Below are 17,850 nucleotides of genomic sequence, written 5' to 3'. Positions count from 1 at the left end.
GAGGTGGAAGGTATCAATGATCGAATGATAAAAGCCAGAGTACGGGTGAAAGGAAAAAGCATTGAAATCATCCAAGCATATGCCCCACAGGTGGGGTGTACAAAAAAGGAGAAGGAGGAATTTGAAGATGACATGCAAAAGCAGCTAAATGGAGGAAATCAGATTATAATAGGGGACCTCAATGCACATGTTGGCACAGACAGGAAAGGATTCGAGGAGATAATGGGACCAGAGGGCTGGGGGAACCGAAATAGAGAAGGAAAATTGTTGCTGGAATTCTGCAAGAGGAATGGGCTGGCGATCGCAAATTCCTGGTACAAGAAGAGAAGTAGTCACAAAATAACTTGGTACAGTGGGGACTGGTCCCAAACTTCAGTAGTAGACTATATACTAGTGGATAGGCAGATGATGAGCAGCCTCACAGATGTTAAGGTCATTCCATCTGAGGCCTTAGACAGTGACCATCGGCTGTTGGTAGCCACCCTGAGAGAGAAAAAAGATAGGAGGGCAACAGAAATACAGGAGAAAAGGTTGAAGACATGGATGCTGAAAGAGGATGAACGGAGGACCCAGTACCAGACACTGATCAGGAAGAAGCTGCCAAAGGAAGATCAGAGAACAGTGGAAGAAGAATGGGGAGATTTTAAGAGGGCTCTAGTTGAGGCAGCTGAGACTGTGTGCGGAAGAACTAGCACAAAGAGGAGAAGTAGGGAAACCCCATGGTGGAACAACATATGTAAAGAGGCAGTACTTCGAAAGAACAAAGCCTTCAGAGAATGGTTCCAGACCCGAACAGAGAAAGCTAGGGTAAAATATAAGGAAAGCAAGAAAGCGGCACAGACCATAGTAAGGGCGGAGAAGCAGAAGTGGTTGGAAAAATGGACAAGAATGTTAGAAGAGGACAGTGAAGGGAACAAAAAAGTACTTTACACCATGGTAAGAAATAAGAGGAACGACAGAAGCGAGTGCCTGAGGATCATGGATAATAATGAAAGAGTTGTGGAGGAAATGTATGAGCTCAAAAAGATTTGGAAGGAGTACTTTGAAGATCTGTTGAATGCCGCCAAGCGGGTAACTAACAGCGATGGAGAGCCTAAGGCAGCAGACGATTATAATAGTGGGGAAATTGATGATCTAACTTGGAATGAAGTGGAAGACGCCATAAAGAGGATGAAAGGGGGCAGGGCACCAGGTTGGGACGAAAGTTTCTGCTTGTCTGTCCTATATAAATTGATTTGCAGTTCTGGCATGTCAGATGTGTTGTGTTTGTCTGTGCTTGTGTTGGTTGCTCTTAGTTTTCACTGTATTGAGTTGTCTGTCCTGTGGGCTATTTTTAGTCATTGTTTTTTTCAATATGTTGCCTATTCTGTGGGCTGCTTTGTTGTTGTAAGTGAAATGGGTGTTTTTTGTTCATATACGCTTGTGTGTGTGTGTGTGTGTGTGTGTGTGTGTGTGTGTGCGTCTGTGTTGTATGTTTGTTTTATGTGTGTTTATGTTCTGTGTGTCTGTGTTTGTAAGTTGGTTATTGGCTGTTTGTTTTTGTGTGCTGGGTGTCCTCTATATTTTTGTTTTCATTTTGTGATTAAGTTTCTCTATAATGTTTGTATCATATCCATTCTTTATAACTATCTGTTTGATTATTTGTAATTCATTTTTGTAGTTTTCTTCACTGGGTGGAATTTTGTTCAGTCCATGCAGCATATAACATTTGGAAACCAGCTAGTTTGTGTGCAATCATATGATTAGAGTATTTGTCAAGGTGGTGACTTTCCTGAATATAGAGAATTGGTGTAGGTTGTTGTCTCTGTGAACTGTGCGATCAAGGACGTTTAACATTCTGTCATTTTATGTTTAGATAGCATATTTTATTTTGCGTTGAACTGTGTTTATATCATTCTGGAGTTGTATGCGACTAGGTGTTTCAGCTAGAAGCTGTAGGAGGTCTTATATGCAGCAATACCCATATACTACCTTGTATTGTTCAAGGCCTACTATTGTTTCAAATGTTTTTTTTTTTCAGTGTTACTGAAGAAGATGTTGGCTAGGGGTCCACTGAATGTTGACCCCATGGGTAGTCCGTATTTTAGAGAGTAGAACTGGTTGTCAAATGAGAAATAGTTTTACTCTGTGATTAGTTTTGGAAGACTAGTTGTTTCTTTTATGTGGGGTGTGGGAATGACATTATGTTATACCAATTGTTGTTTGATGATGTTGAAGGTTTCAGTGGTGGGGGAGTTTGTGTACATTGATGTGTTGGTGAATGATGTCAGTACAGCTGATGTGTGTATGTTGACGTGTTTGATTTTTTTGTATCAGTTCTTTGGTGTTGTGTATGCTTCTGTTGTTTGTGTATACATAATGTTTCTGTAAGTATGTGTGTATTTCTCTGGGTAGGTGATATGTGGGTGCACTTCTGAAATTTACCACTGGATGTATCAGTGTGTCCTCCTTGTGAACCTTTAGCACTCTGTTCAGTATAGGTGCCTTGGCGTTCGTTTGTTTTAGCCATTTCACTTTCTGTTTCATGAATATATGTATGATACTTTTTAGAAGTGTCTGAATATTTTTCTGGTATCTTTGTGCTGGGTTAGCTTCCTTAAGACATTGTTGTCTTCTAAAACGTTTAAGATTTTGTTTCTATATTCCACCTGTTTTATTGCTATCATGGTGTTGCCCTTGCTCTTGCGATGAGAGACCCGTTGTTTTTAAGTTTGTTCATTATTTTCGTGGAAGTTTTTTCTTCTTCAGTTTTCGTTCCTGTCAATATGTTGTTTTTCTTTTTTATTCATCTTATTTCTTCTGCAACTATCTCTAGTCAGCTCTGCATTGAAGTGTGATTTTGTTTTGTTTCAAAAATGTGTCTAGTTTTTCTCCCATTTTATTTTTATTAGTGTTTCTGTGTTTTATTTAAATCTATTCACGATTTCATTTAATATTTCAGAGATTTTGATGTGATTTTCTAGTTCAAGATGAACTTTGAATAGTTTGACATTGTGTTCCTGCTTCTTTATGTGTAGGTATCTAATTTCTTGTTTCAGCAGCCAACTTCAACTTTGTGCTTGACATGTTGTGCTGCAGGTGACATACTGTTTGCATTGACACGTATATAGTTAATTATTACATTATGTGAAAGACAGATTCTCTGGAATTTTATGTTTAAAATAATTTGATGTAAATTTGCTATGGTGTTTTTGTAGAGCTTTGCTTGCACATACCCAAAAGAACAGACACCATACACATATAATTACGGCCATCACAAACCAAGGACCATGTTGGTGTGGATGCACACATAAGCTTGAACTCATGTGGGAGTACGCCTTACCATGAGCATTGCGATTAATTGTCAGGGAGCACTTCTTTTGTAGTATGTGAAGTAAACTGAGAATGTGGGTCTGCCGTGGGGGGGGGGGGGGGGGAGGGGGAGGAGGGGGGCGCACTGATTCCTCTGTCCACAGTGGCTTAGGAGTTAGAGTGTCTGCCTATTAAGTAGGAGATACTGGGTTTGAATCCCAGTCAGGCACACATTTTCAACTCTCCCATCATCCCGTACACAGCTGATGTCTGTAATTCATTGAAATTTAGTTCTTCACAGCTGTCACGATCCACCATGATGTCTCTTCTTTCTGACATGTCCAAAAGAACAGACACCATACACAAACAATCTTTATTTTTCTTCAGACAACACACAAACAATGAATAATAAATAAATAAAACACACACACACACACACAGACACACACAAACACCCTTCCACACAGTATTACTTAATGGCAGGCATAACCAACCATAACATACCCAGTCGTAAATTTTCTAATTAAACCACTGTCCTACAGTAAGTTCTAAATGCTTGCAGATGACAAACTGTGAAACGAAATAAGTGTATTAAATTACATAAAATCCAAGAAATCCACTGCATGGGATAGCAAGGTATATATACAAAAATTTTTTGTTTTTTCTGGTACCGAGCCCCATGCAGTCGCGCCGTACGCCATGGCTACGCGTGCTCTTGGCCCCGAGTCTAACGTGAAGGCACGCACCACTGTGGAGCATGTGGTCCCAGCGGCCAATAGCGACATACCTTGTCGTGTATTTAGGCGGCTACCTCTCACTTCCCGTTTACAAGTGGACATTGTTTTGATTTCGTGAGAATATCTCTTGTGACTTCGTTGCTTAATACTTTGTTGATGATTTTCGTGTCTTGCTCGACTGTCCGTCGTCATGCTTGTTGTTCCATTCCCGTTCGTCCATCTTGTTTGTTCGCGGGCCACTTCCGTTCAGTCAGGCTGCATTTTTGTTAGCGGCAACCCGCGACCGTTCCTGTCGCGATTGCATTATTTTTCGTATCCGTAAATACTGTCTTAAAAGCTCAAATTTGTGTGTGTACAAGCAGTAGAATGCATTTGTAGTGTTTTATAGAAGATAGCAAAAACCCCATTGATCATGTTGAAACTTCAGCACAACATATCTGATTAGTAAAAAAAACTAGTATATTGTTCAAGGAGGACCCTCTCCAAAAACAAATCTAATTGTAAACATTCAAGAGCAGAAGAGCTTCAACCTCCAACTGATTTTGATGATCTCTTCACTCTAGTGTTTTTCATTCACTAACCTTTTCTGTTGCCTATGGTACATTTTTGTTAAGGACTCAGTACCTGGATGCATCTCAGTGTGTTTCGTCTTTCTTGTACAAGCTGTTCTGTTTCGAGATCGAATCTCGGATTTTTCTGTTTTTCGGGTGCACTGATTTTCTTTACTACCCACCCAGATAGCCGCACATGTTAAACCGACGCTTCTGAGGTAGGGAGGTGCGCTGGCCCTGGAGTTAATTTATCCAGTGGATTAACGAAGAAGGTTGGCTTGCTGATTAGCTAAGATGTGGTTTACAGACTGTATCCTACAACCCATTAGGTGAATATCAGGTCTGGCATCTATGTCCCACCTCAGTTACATGATTAACAAATGCTTAGAAAACTTTCCCTCACTTTCACATGGATAACACAGACAGTTAGGGTACTCATACTGCGTTTCAAGGATAATGGGGTGTCGACGTGGGCATCTGGCCACCGTTTAAATCAACCATCCATTCATAATCATGCTGATCCAGCGCCAATTTGACTTTCGCTACTGGTGTTTGAATACCACTTGTAACTTCTGTCCAGAGTTTGTTCAACTTCGTTCCATCTAACTTTTGAATTTTTAGTTTCGTGTCTATCCATTGGCTGAACTCACTTTTTCCCCTCCCAGTTCATTTATTGTAGCTTGGATCTTTCTTTCCATCACATATTCCATCTTATTTTAGTGTTAATATTGATCCTGGCTGTAGCTATCCTGTGGTCGCTACCTGTGTTAAGTGATCATCAGAGCACATTCGATTGTTCAGTGTGAGGATGTTTTGTTCATTCTTTTACATGTTGACAAAGTTTCTCCAGGAACAGTTCCTTCCAGATTTTTCTATTAAAATATGTTCATATCTCACAATGTTCTTACCTCATGTCGACGATGTGGGACTGTTATAAGGAACTGTGACTGTTTATGACAATAAAAGTTGAAATAAAGACAATTATCTGCATCAATCATCATCAGTAACTCACCCAAGAAATCTTCATTTATAAAAATTGTTAAAATTAAAATAAAATTAATTTAATTAATTCCTCTATATAAATTTATCTGTAATTCGTCAAAAGAACGTTATGTATTAAAAACACCTAAACTGCCCTCAATATAACCACTTACAATTATATATCTAAAGCCACATCTATTTTGAGTGCACGAGAATGTTATAAAATTTTGCTGAAAATAATGGGCATTCTAAGTGCATTAGAATTAATTTAATAAAAATACAGGTCTTTAATCTGGTTACCATTAACGAATGAAACAGACATTTTATTTATCTTGCTGTATCAAATCCTGTCACAGAAGGCCATCAGTCACTAGAACGTAAACTTGTTATTCATTTTGGTGTGTCAGATCTTGTGCTCGATGGCCATCCCCCACGAAATTACAATGAATTAAAAATATTTTAAATAGGAAACTAGAATATAATGCAATACAGAGATGTTATTACCATTAATGTTTTCACTTTCTTCAGTGTTCGATGGTTATCCTTATCACACACTAGATTATCGCGATTTAAAAAATTTAAACAAAAAATTCGAGATCATGCAATTCATTATAATTATATTTAAGTTTCTTCATTCCTTTACATCTCAGTTGAATATTCCCCCTTCTAAAAAACTGAAAATCCCTACTACTACTTAATTTCAAACATTGGTCTGTCAAAATAATTTTAAAATTGTTATTGAGCTCCACACAAATTTCCTCTCCATTTCTAGACTTCAAATATTTGCAGCCTGTAATGTCATACAAAACATTTACTTGTAGCTCACTAATCTTTTTAGACAAATTAATATTGATAATGTTGTTGAGCTTCTTCACAAGGCTTCCATTTCTATAGATCAAATTTTTATAAATAATTTTAAAAACCATATTGAACTGTTTCATAATTGTATAGAACTATTCTTTTATTTTATTGAAATGAGAATTCCTTCTTAATTTGCTTATTCATTAATTTTTTTAATATTTACATCCCTACTTATTTATTGCACTCTTATTGTATCTTGTCTTTCACTTCATCCTCAGTTAATCTTATCATAGATTCTCCATTCAGTTTTTGAATATTTTTATACTTAAAAGTGAATCCCTTTGTTTTCATCTCTGTAGTTTTATCATTTTTCTCAAAATTATAATTTTTAGATCCAACTGAAGCCCAAGGTGTAATCTGGTTATTGCCCAATTCAATGGTCCATTCACTCAGCATACAACCTGTTTCCACAGTATTTTCACCATTACCAATATATACTATCGTACTTTCCAGTACACCATATCTATCTAATGCATAATTAAGAGTTGTATTGGTTTTTAAGATAATCTTGTGTATCACTTCTTAAATTGTATTTCTTTTACTGAATTTTCCTAGAATATTTTTGTATTCAGCTTTTAGTTCTTCTTTGTTGACATAGTTACTGAGCTGTGTTAGAATACTTGCGTATTAAGGTTTTGTAAGAAGATTGGCTAACTCATTTTCTAAATATTGTTTGGCAACTGCATCATAACCATTTACAGGATCTTCTACCTTTAAAATTAATATAACCTTTTAGATACTCGAAAAATTTCAGTTAAATCATTTTGAAATTGCTTGATTAATTCCTCTATTTTTCCATCTACTAATGATTTTAATCCTACACACTTGTTATAAACATCAGTTACATTCTTATTGAAGTTTTTAATCAATTGTTATGTTTTTTAATTTGTTTCTTTTCTAATATTCGACTGAAAATTTTTTGTTTTTGATTCCAATGCTTTTTTGATTTTCCTGAGTTTCATTGCTCATTGATATTGCAGCTGTCCTTAAGCTGTGCCTTAGTTCCAAAAATGTTCATTTATTAGATTCAAAATATCATTAAACTTATAATTACCTGACAATAGTTTCAAAACAAATAGACATGGATGGCCAGAAATTACTTCATTAAAATTTTGTACTCACTGTCGATTACAGTACAACTCATTCAAGTATAGATATTTACAGATTATGCTTATCCATTACGGATATTTTAGAACCATGACTGTATATTGAATGTAAATAAGTTATACACAACTGCAACCAGTCACTTTTTTCAATGATAATGCTTTATTACACGAAACGGTTTTCGAACCCTTTCGGGTTCATCTTCAGATGATTTCGGGAGGATCCGGGAAGTTACATCATTACTGGTAGTAGCATAATGCTGGGTGCTGGTTCTATGGCAGAAAGATGGGTCACACTTTAATGTATCGCCATGACTATAGCTTATCTGTCGATATGGATGTAAATTTACATTATTGCAAAAAGTGACTGGTTGCAGTTGTGTATAACTTATTTACATACAATAGATATTTACCCCCTTCTTTAGGAATATTTCTTCCAAATGAAGCTAACACAAATTTTTATTTCATTCTTATAACAACAGATCCTATGTGAGGCAGGATGATCAGATGTATCTAAATTAACTATTCCAGATTCATACTCTCTAGGGTGATCATCAACAGCTGAAGCAGTCTTAGGACTGTGTCCAGGTAATTCATCAACCACATTTTCAGCATTCATCTGTAGCACCACATATCAATGCTTCAGTTCTGTTCCAGTTTTCTTACAGTCTATGTTTCACTACCATACAATGGTTTGTTCCAGACATTCATTCTCAGAAATCTCTTCCTCAAAATAAGGCCTCGCCTATTGATCGCAAATGTCGCATAACCGTTAAATGGTTGCAAGTCATCACATATTTCAGTTATCATAATTCTAGAATGTGGAAAATCATACTGTCCAGAACGATTTTTCTTCACAGAAGAAAATCGTTTTCTGTCGTGTTTTGCGCAAAAGCACTTCCCACACACAATACAAAGGTTTCAAGCTATCTCTGCTGCCTTTCTCTCCTCTATTAAATTCAAAGTGAACAATATGGCACAAATGTTAGACCTTTTTCCACTTGCGACTTTTTTTTTTTTTTTTACAACGATGGAACAATGTTCATAAGTATCAAATATGCAAATTCCAAGACCTAACTGGAAAAGCAATACTAGAACTTTAAACAAGAAAATGATAGTTAATAAATACAGTTATAACGCCTTAGTGTGGTCGGATGGTGCCTGAGGTCAGGGGGCGGGTAGCCTGTGGTCGGCAGCTGGTGGTCACTGAAAGGCTAGGAATCTCTTGCCCGTAAACTATTCTCAGGTGGGTTAGGAAGTGAAGCGAATTATCTTTCAAGTTCCATGAAACTGATAACACTAGTACACATCCGAAATGCGCTCTAAAAAAATGGAGGAAGGAGACAACTTGAACTCGTGACTGTGTGGTTACGTTGCATGGCGTTTCAAACTAGACGACTGGCGGAAACAGCACTCTTAACACCTTGAGAAGAATACGTTGCTTTCTCCAAACACCCCTGGATCATACAACGTTGCCGAATGGTACATATTGCCAGACTTATAATTCTGAGGAGCAGGAAGTTTTTTTGTCTGTATTAAATATACGACTTGGACGTAGTCTCTCATATGGCCAGTTTTATTTGAAAGACTGTACATTAGCTTAACATAGACACATAAGTGAATGAAACAAACAAAATAATAAACTGATTGAGTATATCAAAGGAAAAAACATTAAGACTACAAGACTACAATGTGGGCTACAGCAAGAGGATTAATATTGACCATGAATTTATTCAACTCAGACACAAATATTTTTCTAAAAAGTAGCCTCACACACGCAATTAAATTGCACAACATAGAAACAAGAAATCAAACTGATTGACTTTGCAGAGTTAGCAGAGCGTTTGCAAGTAGTGACAAATGTAAATGAAAGGTATGGAGCTGTGCATCAAATCACTAACATAGTAATTAAGTTTTCACAAATCTTTATACCGTGGCAAAGCTCATATCACCTGAAAAATTCAGTTACTGACAGACTTGTTATGAGCCTATGCCCACCAGCACTCCAGTCCCAAAATATTTTCAAGTCCAGAGTTGGTACACCTCAAAATATTTCTAAGTTCCCAGAAACACTTAAACCCATGTGGCTCTCTGACCACACAAACCTTACGAAAGCCAATCTCACAACGAAAATAAAAAGCCAAAAGATCATGAACCCTTTTCTACCTGCCCATTTGCAGCTTGATTATGTGGCCCACTGATTTGCTCACTGTGGCGACTTAAACTTGTAAATGTTACCAAAATTGTTATTAAATAATATCAAATTCACCATGGAAACAGAAACAGAAGAGACAATACGCTACCTCGACCTCAAACTCATGAAATCTAACAACAGACACAGTTTCAACATTTTCAGAACAGAAACAGCCTCAGATGTGATTATTCCATGGGAATCAATCAACCTGCACTCTCAAGAGCTCCAGCCATCAGACGTATGGTATACAGACATTGCAGAATACCTCTAAGCAAAAAGAACTATCAGGTTATACTGAACATGATCATCAACATATCACAAAACAATGGATGCAGCGTCAGTATGACACCACAACATGAATATAAAGTAAGGGCACAGCAAAACTGAAAACAATTTGGATTCATCAATATATAACAATAACACACAATGCATGCTTATATGAGAAAACACATCCCTCAACATAAAACGTCACATCACAACATAGCACAGTGATAGTCAACATGGTTCACACTGTCCGCTAATGGGTGCTCCAGCTTTCATAGTGGGCAGTAGGCAGTAAGGATTTTGAAAGCATTTTCATTAAGTTTTAATAAAATTTTGACATAAAGTATATGGCAAATAAAGTATGTGGTAAATAAATGTATAAAGTATATGGTAAATAAATAATTATTATTATTTGATTTAATTTGTTGTAATTCTGTTTCATAAGTTTCATAAAGTAAAGTTACTTACCTACTTTGTAAATCATCATTGCTGTGGAGCTGGTGGGCTCTTGGAAAATTTTACTACTAACAGAGACACAAAAGAGTGCAGTCAGTAAAAATGGTTGGCTGACCATCACATAGCAAAAGACGCGAGCTAACATCCCAAAGATGTTCGGGCTCACATGCGGTTCCTCTTCGTCGAAATGTCTTGGCTCAAATTCGTCTAGGTGTTGAACCGCACTTGCCGCATTACGCGCCCTAAATTAGACACTTGTGACCCTTTGGTTAAATTGTCTGGCTGATGGAAAGTTTGCGAAATACAAAGTTAACATAACATGTAATAACAGTAATAATAATATCAGGAACTAAATTAACGACCCATAAGTGATGTAGGGCACACAGCTGCGATTTGGTTAGAGTAATGTTTATTGAGAAAGCAAACTAATAGCGAAAGTGGTCGTATTTAGAGTTACTGTACACTCGAACGCATATCCATTTGACACAGTTCGACTATCCACAGTCTCATCAGGAAACACAAATTCAATACTCCACCTCCATATTTACACGAAAAGTTAGAGTTCGCACCAGGCGCGCGGGTGCTCTCCGCTCAGAGAATAATTCCCGCGATACCACACAACGCGAAATTTTCTAAGTCGTTTCGCTTCCTAGCTACCTAAAGACCGACTGTCCGCTTTCGCGTCTCAATCCGAACTGTCCACTTTGGTGTCTCCAGCCGAACGGACCGCTTTCGCGTCTGCACCAGCACTGTCCTCTACCCGTCACCGGCCGCGTTCCCCTAGAACTTAGAACTACTTAAACCTAACTAACCTAAGGGCATCACACACATCCATGTCCGAGGCAGGATTCGAACCTGCGACCGTAGCAGTCGCGCGGTTCCAGACTGAAGCGCCTATAACCGCTCGGCCACACCGAATGGCAATTGGGGGGGGGGGGGGGGGTAATTCCAATACAGATTCGTGTCTGGGATACGATCACACGCCACTGGCAAATACACACACATCAGGAACTTATTAAATGTCAAAAACGCCGAGACTGGTGTCAGTCATGCACCAGACCCAATGTTACGCTCCCCATTAACTCTTCAAGGTATTGGAGTACATCCATAGACTCACTGGGAGTAATCAAATGGTTCAAATGGCTCTGAGCAGAATGGGATGTAACATCTAAGGTCATCAGTCCCCTAGAACTTAGAACTACTTAAACCTAACTAACCTCAGTACATCACACACATCCATGCCCGAGGCAGGATTCGAACCTGCGCCCGTAGCGGTCACGCGGTTTCAGACTGTAGCGCCTAGAACCGCACGGCCACTCCGGACGGCCCGAAAATCCTCGCTCAACTGACTAGGGCAGTTCCCTTTCCTGAAGCCGTCCGCCTGATTGGCTACGGATTATTCTTCATTATTTTACATTTTAACACATTTAAATAATCAAAGCTTGACCACTTTCACGTTCTAAATAAATTAACAATAATATCCATTACATAATAAAGTTAAATACTTTTACATAAAAACAATACAATTTCCTTCTTAACTTTGAATGTCATGGCCAGTAGCCTTGCACCAATGTGCTTTCTGATAGATAAATAAAGAACAAAAGCAACAATTATGCACTGAACTTTACAACAAATATTCTATTACCTAATGATTCAATAAGGTGTCATGCTCTCATCGTTCAATGTGTTTTGTGTGGAGGAAATGATGATCTGATGCTTAACTGAAAATACTGATAATTTAAAATCGTTAAGATCGACCAAAACGTTCAGATTTTAGCATTCAGGTCTTTGTTACAAAACTTGTTAATTTCACTTTAACAGTAAATCCTAAACTATTATAGAAATGATCAATATTCAAGTTTTATTGGGATCACCATGGAAATTTATGAAGGATGACAGATTAAAATTTTTATGGCTTCGTTCCCTGAATTTACAACAGAATTAAATTTTTTCATAAATGTTTCCCTTTATGCCCGATCATTGGTCCGCCATATTTAACACTGCTACATCTCATCGGCCACAAACGGCTTCTGCTGGGTTACCCTATGATGTAGGTTCTCGTCTGTCTCACTCGCACACTACAGCGGTTAGGCCTCAATAGACAATAGACGCCTGTGAATTTCCCCATCTCCTGGTGAATCTGTACCATTTGTGGCACCCGGTCCTGGACGACAGGGTTTGTTTCAAAATTCCTGAAGGCTGACTCTTTTGGCCATATACTTAAATCAGAGCGAAATGCTCGTTAACTCACATAGTTACTCAACCACAAGATTAGCAACATCTTCAAAGAACATAAAATCAATATATCCTTCAAGACAAATAGAGCAATACCAAAAAACTAAAAACTTTGTCAGAAGAAAAAGAGGAATACAGAAGTTCAGGAATAAATGACTTAACATGTAATAACTGCAATTCTAAATATATTTAGATTACCGTAAAAAAATTTTAACATCAGGTACAAAGATCATATAAGGACACTGAAGAGTGAATGTATCCACTTCATAGATGCAGAACACATAATAAAAGAAAATTACTGGGATGAAAACAGACATCACAATATTATGCTGTAGTAACAAAATAAAAAGGAATGCTCACACTACAAGAAGAATATTGCGTTCAGAAGGCCGTAAATAAAAATGAAAAAAATTCTCAATCACCAAAGCAGCAATAACATAAGACAAAAATTCAGTCTGATTTGCAAATAACCATAAAAACTTACACACACTCTGTCTCTCTCTCTCTCTCTCTCTCTCTGTCTGTCTCTCTCTCTCTCTCTCTCTCTCTCTCTCTCTCACACACACACACACACACGTACACACATTGTGCCGCACCACCTACCTATCCTTCCTCTATGTACACTCCAACACTCAACTCCACTCTCCCCTTCTACAACTCCCATGGTGCCTCAGTCACTATAGCATGTGAAGTGTGCTACAGTACAAGTTATGTGCAAAGAAATGTTTATTGTAAGCAACCTGAGCTATTTGTCTCTAGCACATATAGAGCAACAAGTCAATGCATAAATAAGACACTGAGTAAATGTAAATAAAATATACGATCAAATAACTGTAAATATAAATGGCTAGATTTAAATAAACTGGCAAAGAATCACTACAAATCTCATATCAAAACGTGTGTAATTACATATTTTTTCTATTATAGGTCACTGAAGATGCTTAGTACTTATAAACAAAACATGTTTGATACAAACAAATTCAGTTACAAAATACAGGATTTTTATTGTTTATTTGGTAAAACATAACTGAAGTTAGCATCTGGCGAAAATGGCTACAAATATTAGCAATACCCTAAGTTTCAGATTCTAACGCAGTCAGTTTCTGGCCATATTGCCTAAGCACACTGTGGTACTTCATCTCCTGTAACCTTGGAATTTTCCAACTCGTTAGGATTCTGCGGCCAGCCAAGTGGCTCCCCACCTTCGGTCACAACTCGCTCTATTTACTAGGATTCGAATCCCAGCGCCTACTCACTTAACGGGACAAGCCACTACACGGCAACTTGCTAGCTGTGTATCACTCAACTTCTGAATGGCGTAGCTTAGTGGACATGCCACTCGTAATGTCATTTTATGACTGTAGCTCACAGTCAAAATTGGAATTTTATAACAATAAGTGTGATTTTTAGTCTGAATAACTAAAAAAGGATTACTAATATCATACATTGCAGTTCCCAAAACGATAAACATGCATTATTTTACCGATTAAAAGGCTGAAACCTAATACTACACAATCAGAAATTTTTAAGTTGACAGTTAACGTTTACCCTATAGCGTCACTCTACTGATTGCTTATCCATGCAGATAGCCCTGGACTTTTTGTAGTTCCAGGTATTTTGTCTTATGTACACTGCTGGAAAGAATAGTACACCTGGAAAGACGACGTCCATTCTGATCCGATGACAGCATGTGCAACCTGGGTGATAGCCAATCTACCGATAATGGTTTCAACGTCGTCCGCCAACAGAGAGCGTAGTGGCATAGCTACCAGAGCGCCATCTGTCTCCATCCATTAATAGAAAATGCTCACATCCAGAAGGCTCAGTGTGATGCAAACAAGTAAGCAAGCAACCATGCCACAGAGAAGCACTTGTGTTCCTTACAGCTAACTGAGCTAGTTTGAAGGATTGTCCTTTCAGGCAGCTGCCACACAAGTTGGACGTGCTACGTCAGTTGTGCAACGATACTGGTATCACGCCCGTAGACAAAATTTTCGACGTCCACGCAGCAGAATCGTTGTATTGTAAGGACAGCAGTGGCAAATCGTACAGCTACCTCATCCCATATACGAGGGTCATTCCAAAAGAAATGCACACTATTTTTGTAAAAATACAGTTTTCATTCTGCATGTGTGAGAGTTTTACAGTGTGTAGATACATCCTTCCCACTTGTTTTCAAACTTAGTTCGGCCTGTTACCGTGAGTGACGCCGTCACAGCGTGTCTTCAAGACGGCTGCTACACTTGACGTTCGTCAGAAGCAACGTGCTGTCATAGAATTCCTGTGCTGTGAAAACGAGACAGTGGGAAACATCGACAAGAGGTTGAAAAAGGTGTATGGAGATGCTGCTGTCGATCGCAGTACAATTAGTCGGTGTGCAAGCAGGTTACGTGATGAAAGAGGGCATGGCAATATTGAGGATTGTCCTCGCAGCGGCAGGCCTCGTGCTGCACACACTCCAGACAATGTGCAGAGAGTTAACAAATTGGTGACTGCTGACACACGCATCACAGTGAACGAATTGTCACGCTACTTTGGGATAGGGGAAAGAAGTGTTTGCAGAATACTGAAAGTGTTGGCGTTACAAAAGGTTTATGCCAGGTGGGTTCCCAGGATGCTGACAGTGGCTGACAAAGAAACAAGAAAAACGGTATGAGGCGAACTTTTGGAACAGTACGAAAATGGTAGAATGAATTTCTTGGAAGAATTGTGACAGGTGATGAAACATGGCTCCATCATTTTTCACCAGAGACGAAGAGGCAATCAATGGAGTGGCATCATGCAAATTCACCCAAGAAAAAAAAAATTCAAAACCACACCTTCTGCTGGCAAAGTTATGGCTACGGTGTTTTTCGATTCCGAAGGACTCTTGCTTGTGGACATCATGCCAAGTGTAACCATCATAAATTCTGATGCATATGTGACGACACTGAAGAAACTTCAAGCTCGACTGAGTCGTGTTCGACCACACCGGCAAAAACAGGATGTTTTGCTGTTGCACGACAATGCACGGCCACATGTCAGTCAAAAAACCATGGAAGCGATCACAAAACTCGGATGGACAACACTGAAACACCCGCCTTACAGTCCTGACCTGGTTCCATGTGACTATCATCTCTTTGGGAAACTGAAAGACTCTCTTCGTGGAACAAGGTTTGAAGATGATGACTCCCTTGTGCACGCTGCCATACAGTGGCTCCAACAGGATGGTCCAGAATTTTACCATGCGGGTATACAGGCGCTGGTTCCAAGATGGCGTAAGGCAGTTGAGAGAGATGGAAATGGTGTGGAGAAATGAATATATTGTTCCTAAAGGATGTATCTACACACTGTAAAACTTTCAACCATGTAGAAAAAAAGATGGATTAAAAAATTATAGTGTGCATTTCTTTTGGAGTGACCCTCGTAAGAAGTCTTGTGAGCCCAGGCGTGTCAACACGAACTGTTGCGAAACAAGTATTAACAGTGGCACTATGGGCGCACACATCTCTAGCCCATCTTCCTCTCACTTCACAACATTGACTTGCATGGCTCGACTGGTGCTGTCAGAGGATCACTTGGAGAATGGAATGACACACTGTGGTCTTCAGCGATGAAATCGGATTCTGTCTGCGTGCAAGTGGTGGTTCTTTGAGCGTATGACTTAGACCTGGTGAGCGCTGTTTCATAGAGTGCATTAGTCCAATACGCACTGGCCTCACCCCAGATCTTATAGCCTGGGGTGCGGTAAGCTACAACTCTCACTCACCTTTGATGTTTCTGGAGGGGACGCTAACCAGTGTTCGCGATGTCCAGAACGTTTTAGACTCATTGTTTTGTCGTTCTTGTAACAGGAAGGTACTGTGTTGTTCCAATAGGATAGTGCTCGCCCACACGCTCAACGGGCTTTTCAAGACGTGTAGTAAATTCCCTGGCCAGCACGATCTCCAGACTTGTCTCCAATTAAGCACGTGTGGGATATGATGGGACGAGAAGTGGCTCGTGCGACTCATCAAGCAATAACTCTTACAGAACTACGTGAGCCGGTCAAGCAGGCGTGGGATACCGTATCTCAGGACAGTATTCGCCATCCGTACATTCAATTGGATGCCCGAGTCCACTCCTGCATTGCCGCCCATGGAGGCTACACCACGTACTAACATCGCTGTTTCAGCATGGGTCGATACCTGTACCTCAGAACCAATTGTACTATTGATCTGTAAATGCAATCATTTCGTATACTGCCTATGCTCTGTTGTGGAAATAGACCTTGAGTGAATTGGAAACAACTAAAAGAGTGTACTAGTTCTTTTTCTGGCGTTGTATATATTTTGTTAACGTTATTATAGAAAGAGCCAAAAGCAATCACATTTTAGAAATATTCGTTCAGTATCTGTTTATTTCTCTTCCAGTATGCTGCGGATAACGTGAGAAGAGCGTTATATCTCCAGCTGATAGCACCGAACAAGGATATTTTACCACATGGCAATATCGAAGGGCTCCAGAGAGTCTGCAGCAATGCCAAGTATGCCTTCATAGCCAAGCATGAGACAAGCATGCTATATTCAAAAAGCCTGTCTTGCGCTCTTTCGGAAATTCCTGAGGCATCGACGCCTTGTTATTTGGGAATAGGTCTTCAGAAGGGCAGCCCATACCGCAAAATCATCAACGATAAGTAATGTTGCATTTTTTGAACTATTAGCTGTAATATATTCTCTCTCCAAATATACAACTGTAAATTAACATAGACCCCATTGCAAGCTTTAGACTACTTCAAAATATGAATTCTATGCACTTTTCGTATCATAATAATACAGAAACAATTTTCTCAATAGTTCATTTATTGAAGATGACTTTGGTTTCGTGGAAAGATAGTAGTGTCAATGAACAATTACACAGTTATTTAAATTTGACATCATTCTTATGGCTAGTAGTTGTTTTACAAATACCTCATCTAAACAAGAAGTGGAGTTGTAGTCGATGTGCATATGTTTCTGTTTCATTACAACCTTAGACAAATTTTTGATAAATTCTGTCTTTCGCAGGCTGTACAAAATGCGCGAGAGCGGTATATTGTCAAGAACACTACTGATCTACTGGCCGCAGAATGAAGCTAAAATAGCATCCGAATTTATAAGTGTCGCCTTCTGTACTATGGGACCCGTCTTAACTATTTCACTTGCTGGTTGTATAATAGC

General features: G+C 38.9%; 1 protein-coding gene across 1 annotated transcript in view; it reads left to right on the top strand.

Moving 5' to 3' along the window:
- LOC126184331 (glutamate receptor ionotropic, kainate glr-3-like) overlaps window positions 1-17,331 on the top strand; it is a 94,008-nt gene extending 76,677 nt beyond the window's left edge. The window contains exon 4 of the mRNA XM_049926706.1: window positions 17,065-17,331. Coding sequence (XP_049782663.1) covers window positions 17,065-17,331 — 267 coding nt within the window. The remainder of the gene's footprint in view (window positions 1-17,064) is intronic.
- The last annotated feature ends 519 nt before the right edge of the window (window positions 17,332-17,850 follow it).

The sequence above is a fragment of the Schistocerca cancellata genome, chromosome 4 (genome assembly GCF_023864275.1).
Source record: "Schistocerca cancellata isolate TAMUIC-IGC-003103 chromosome 4, iqSchCanc2.1, whole genome shotgun sequence".
Lineage (NCBI taxonomy): Eukaryota > Metazoa > Arthropoda > Insecta > Orthoptera > Acrididae > Schistocerca > Schistocerca cancellata.
Note: the sequence above shows the minus strand (reverse complement) of the source record. Positions and strands in the feature narration are given on the sequence as shown.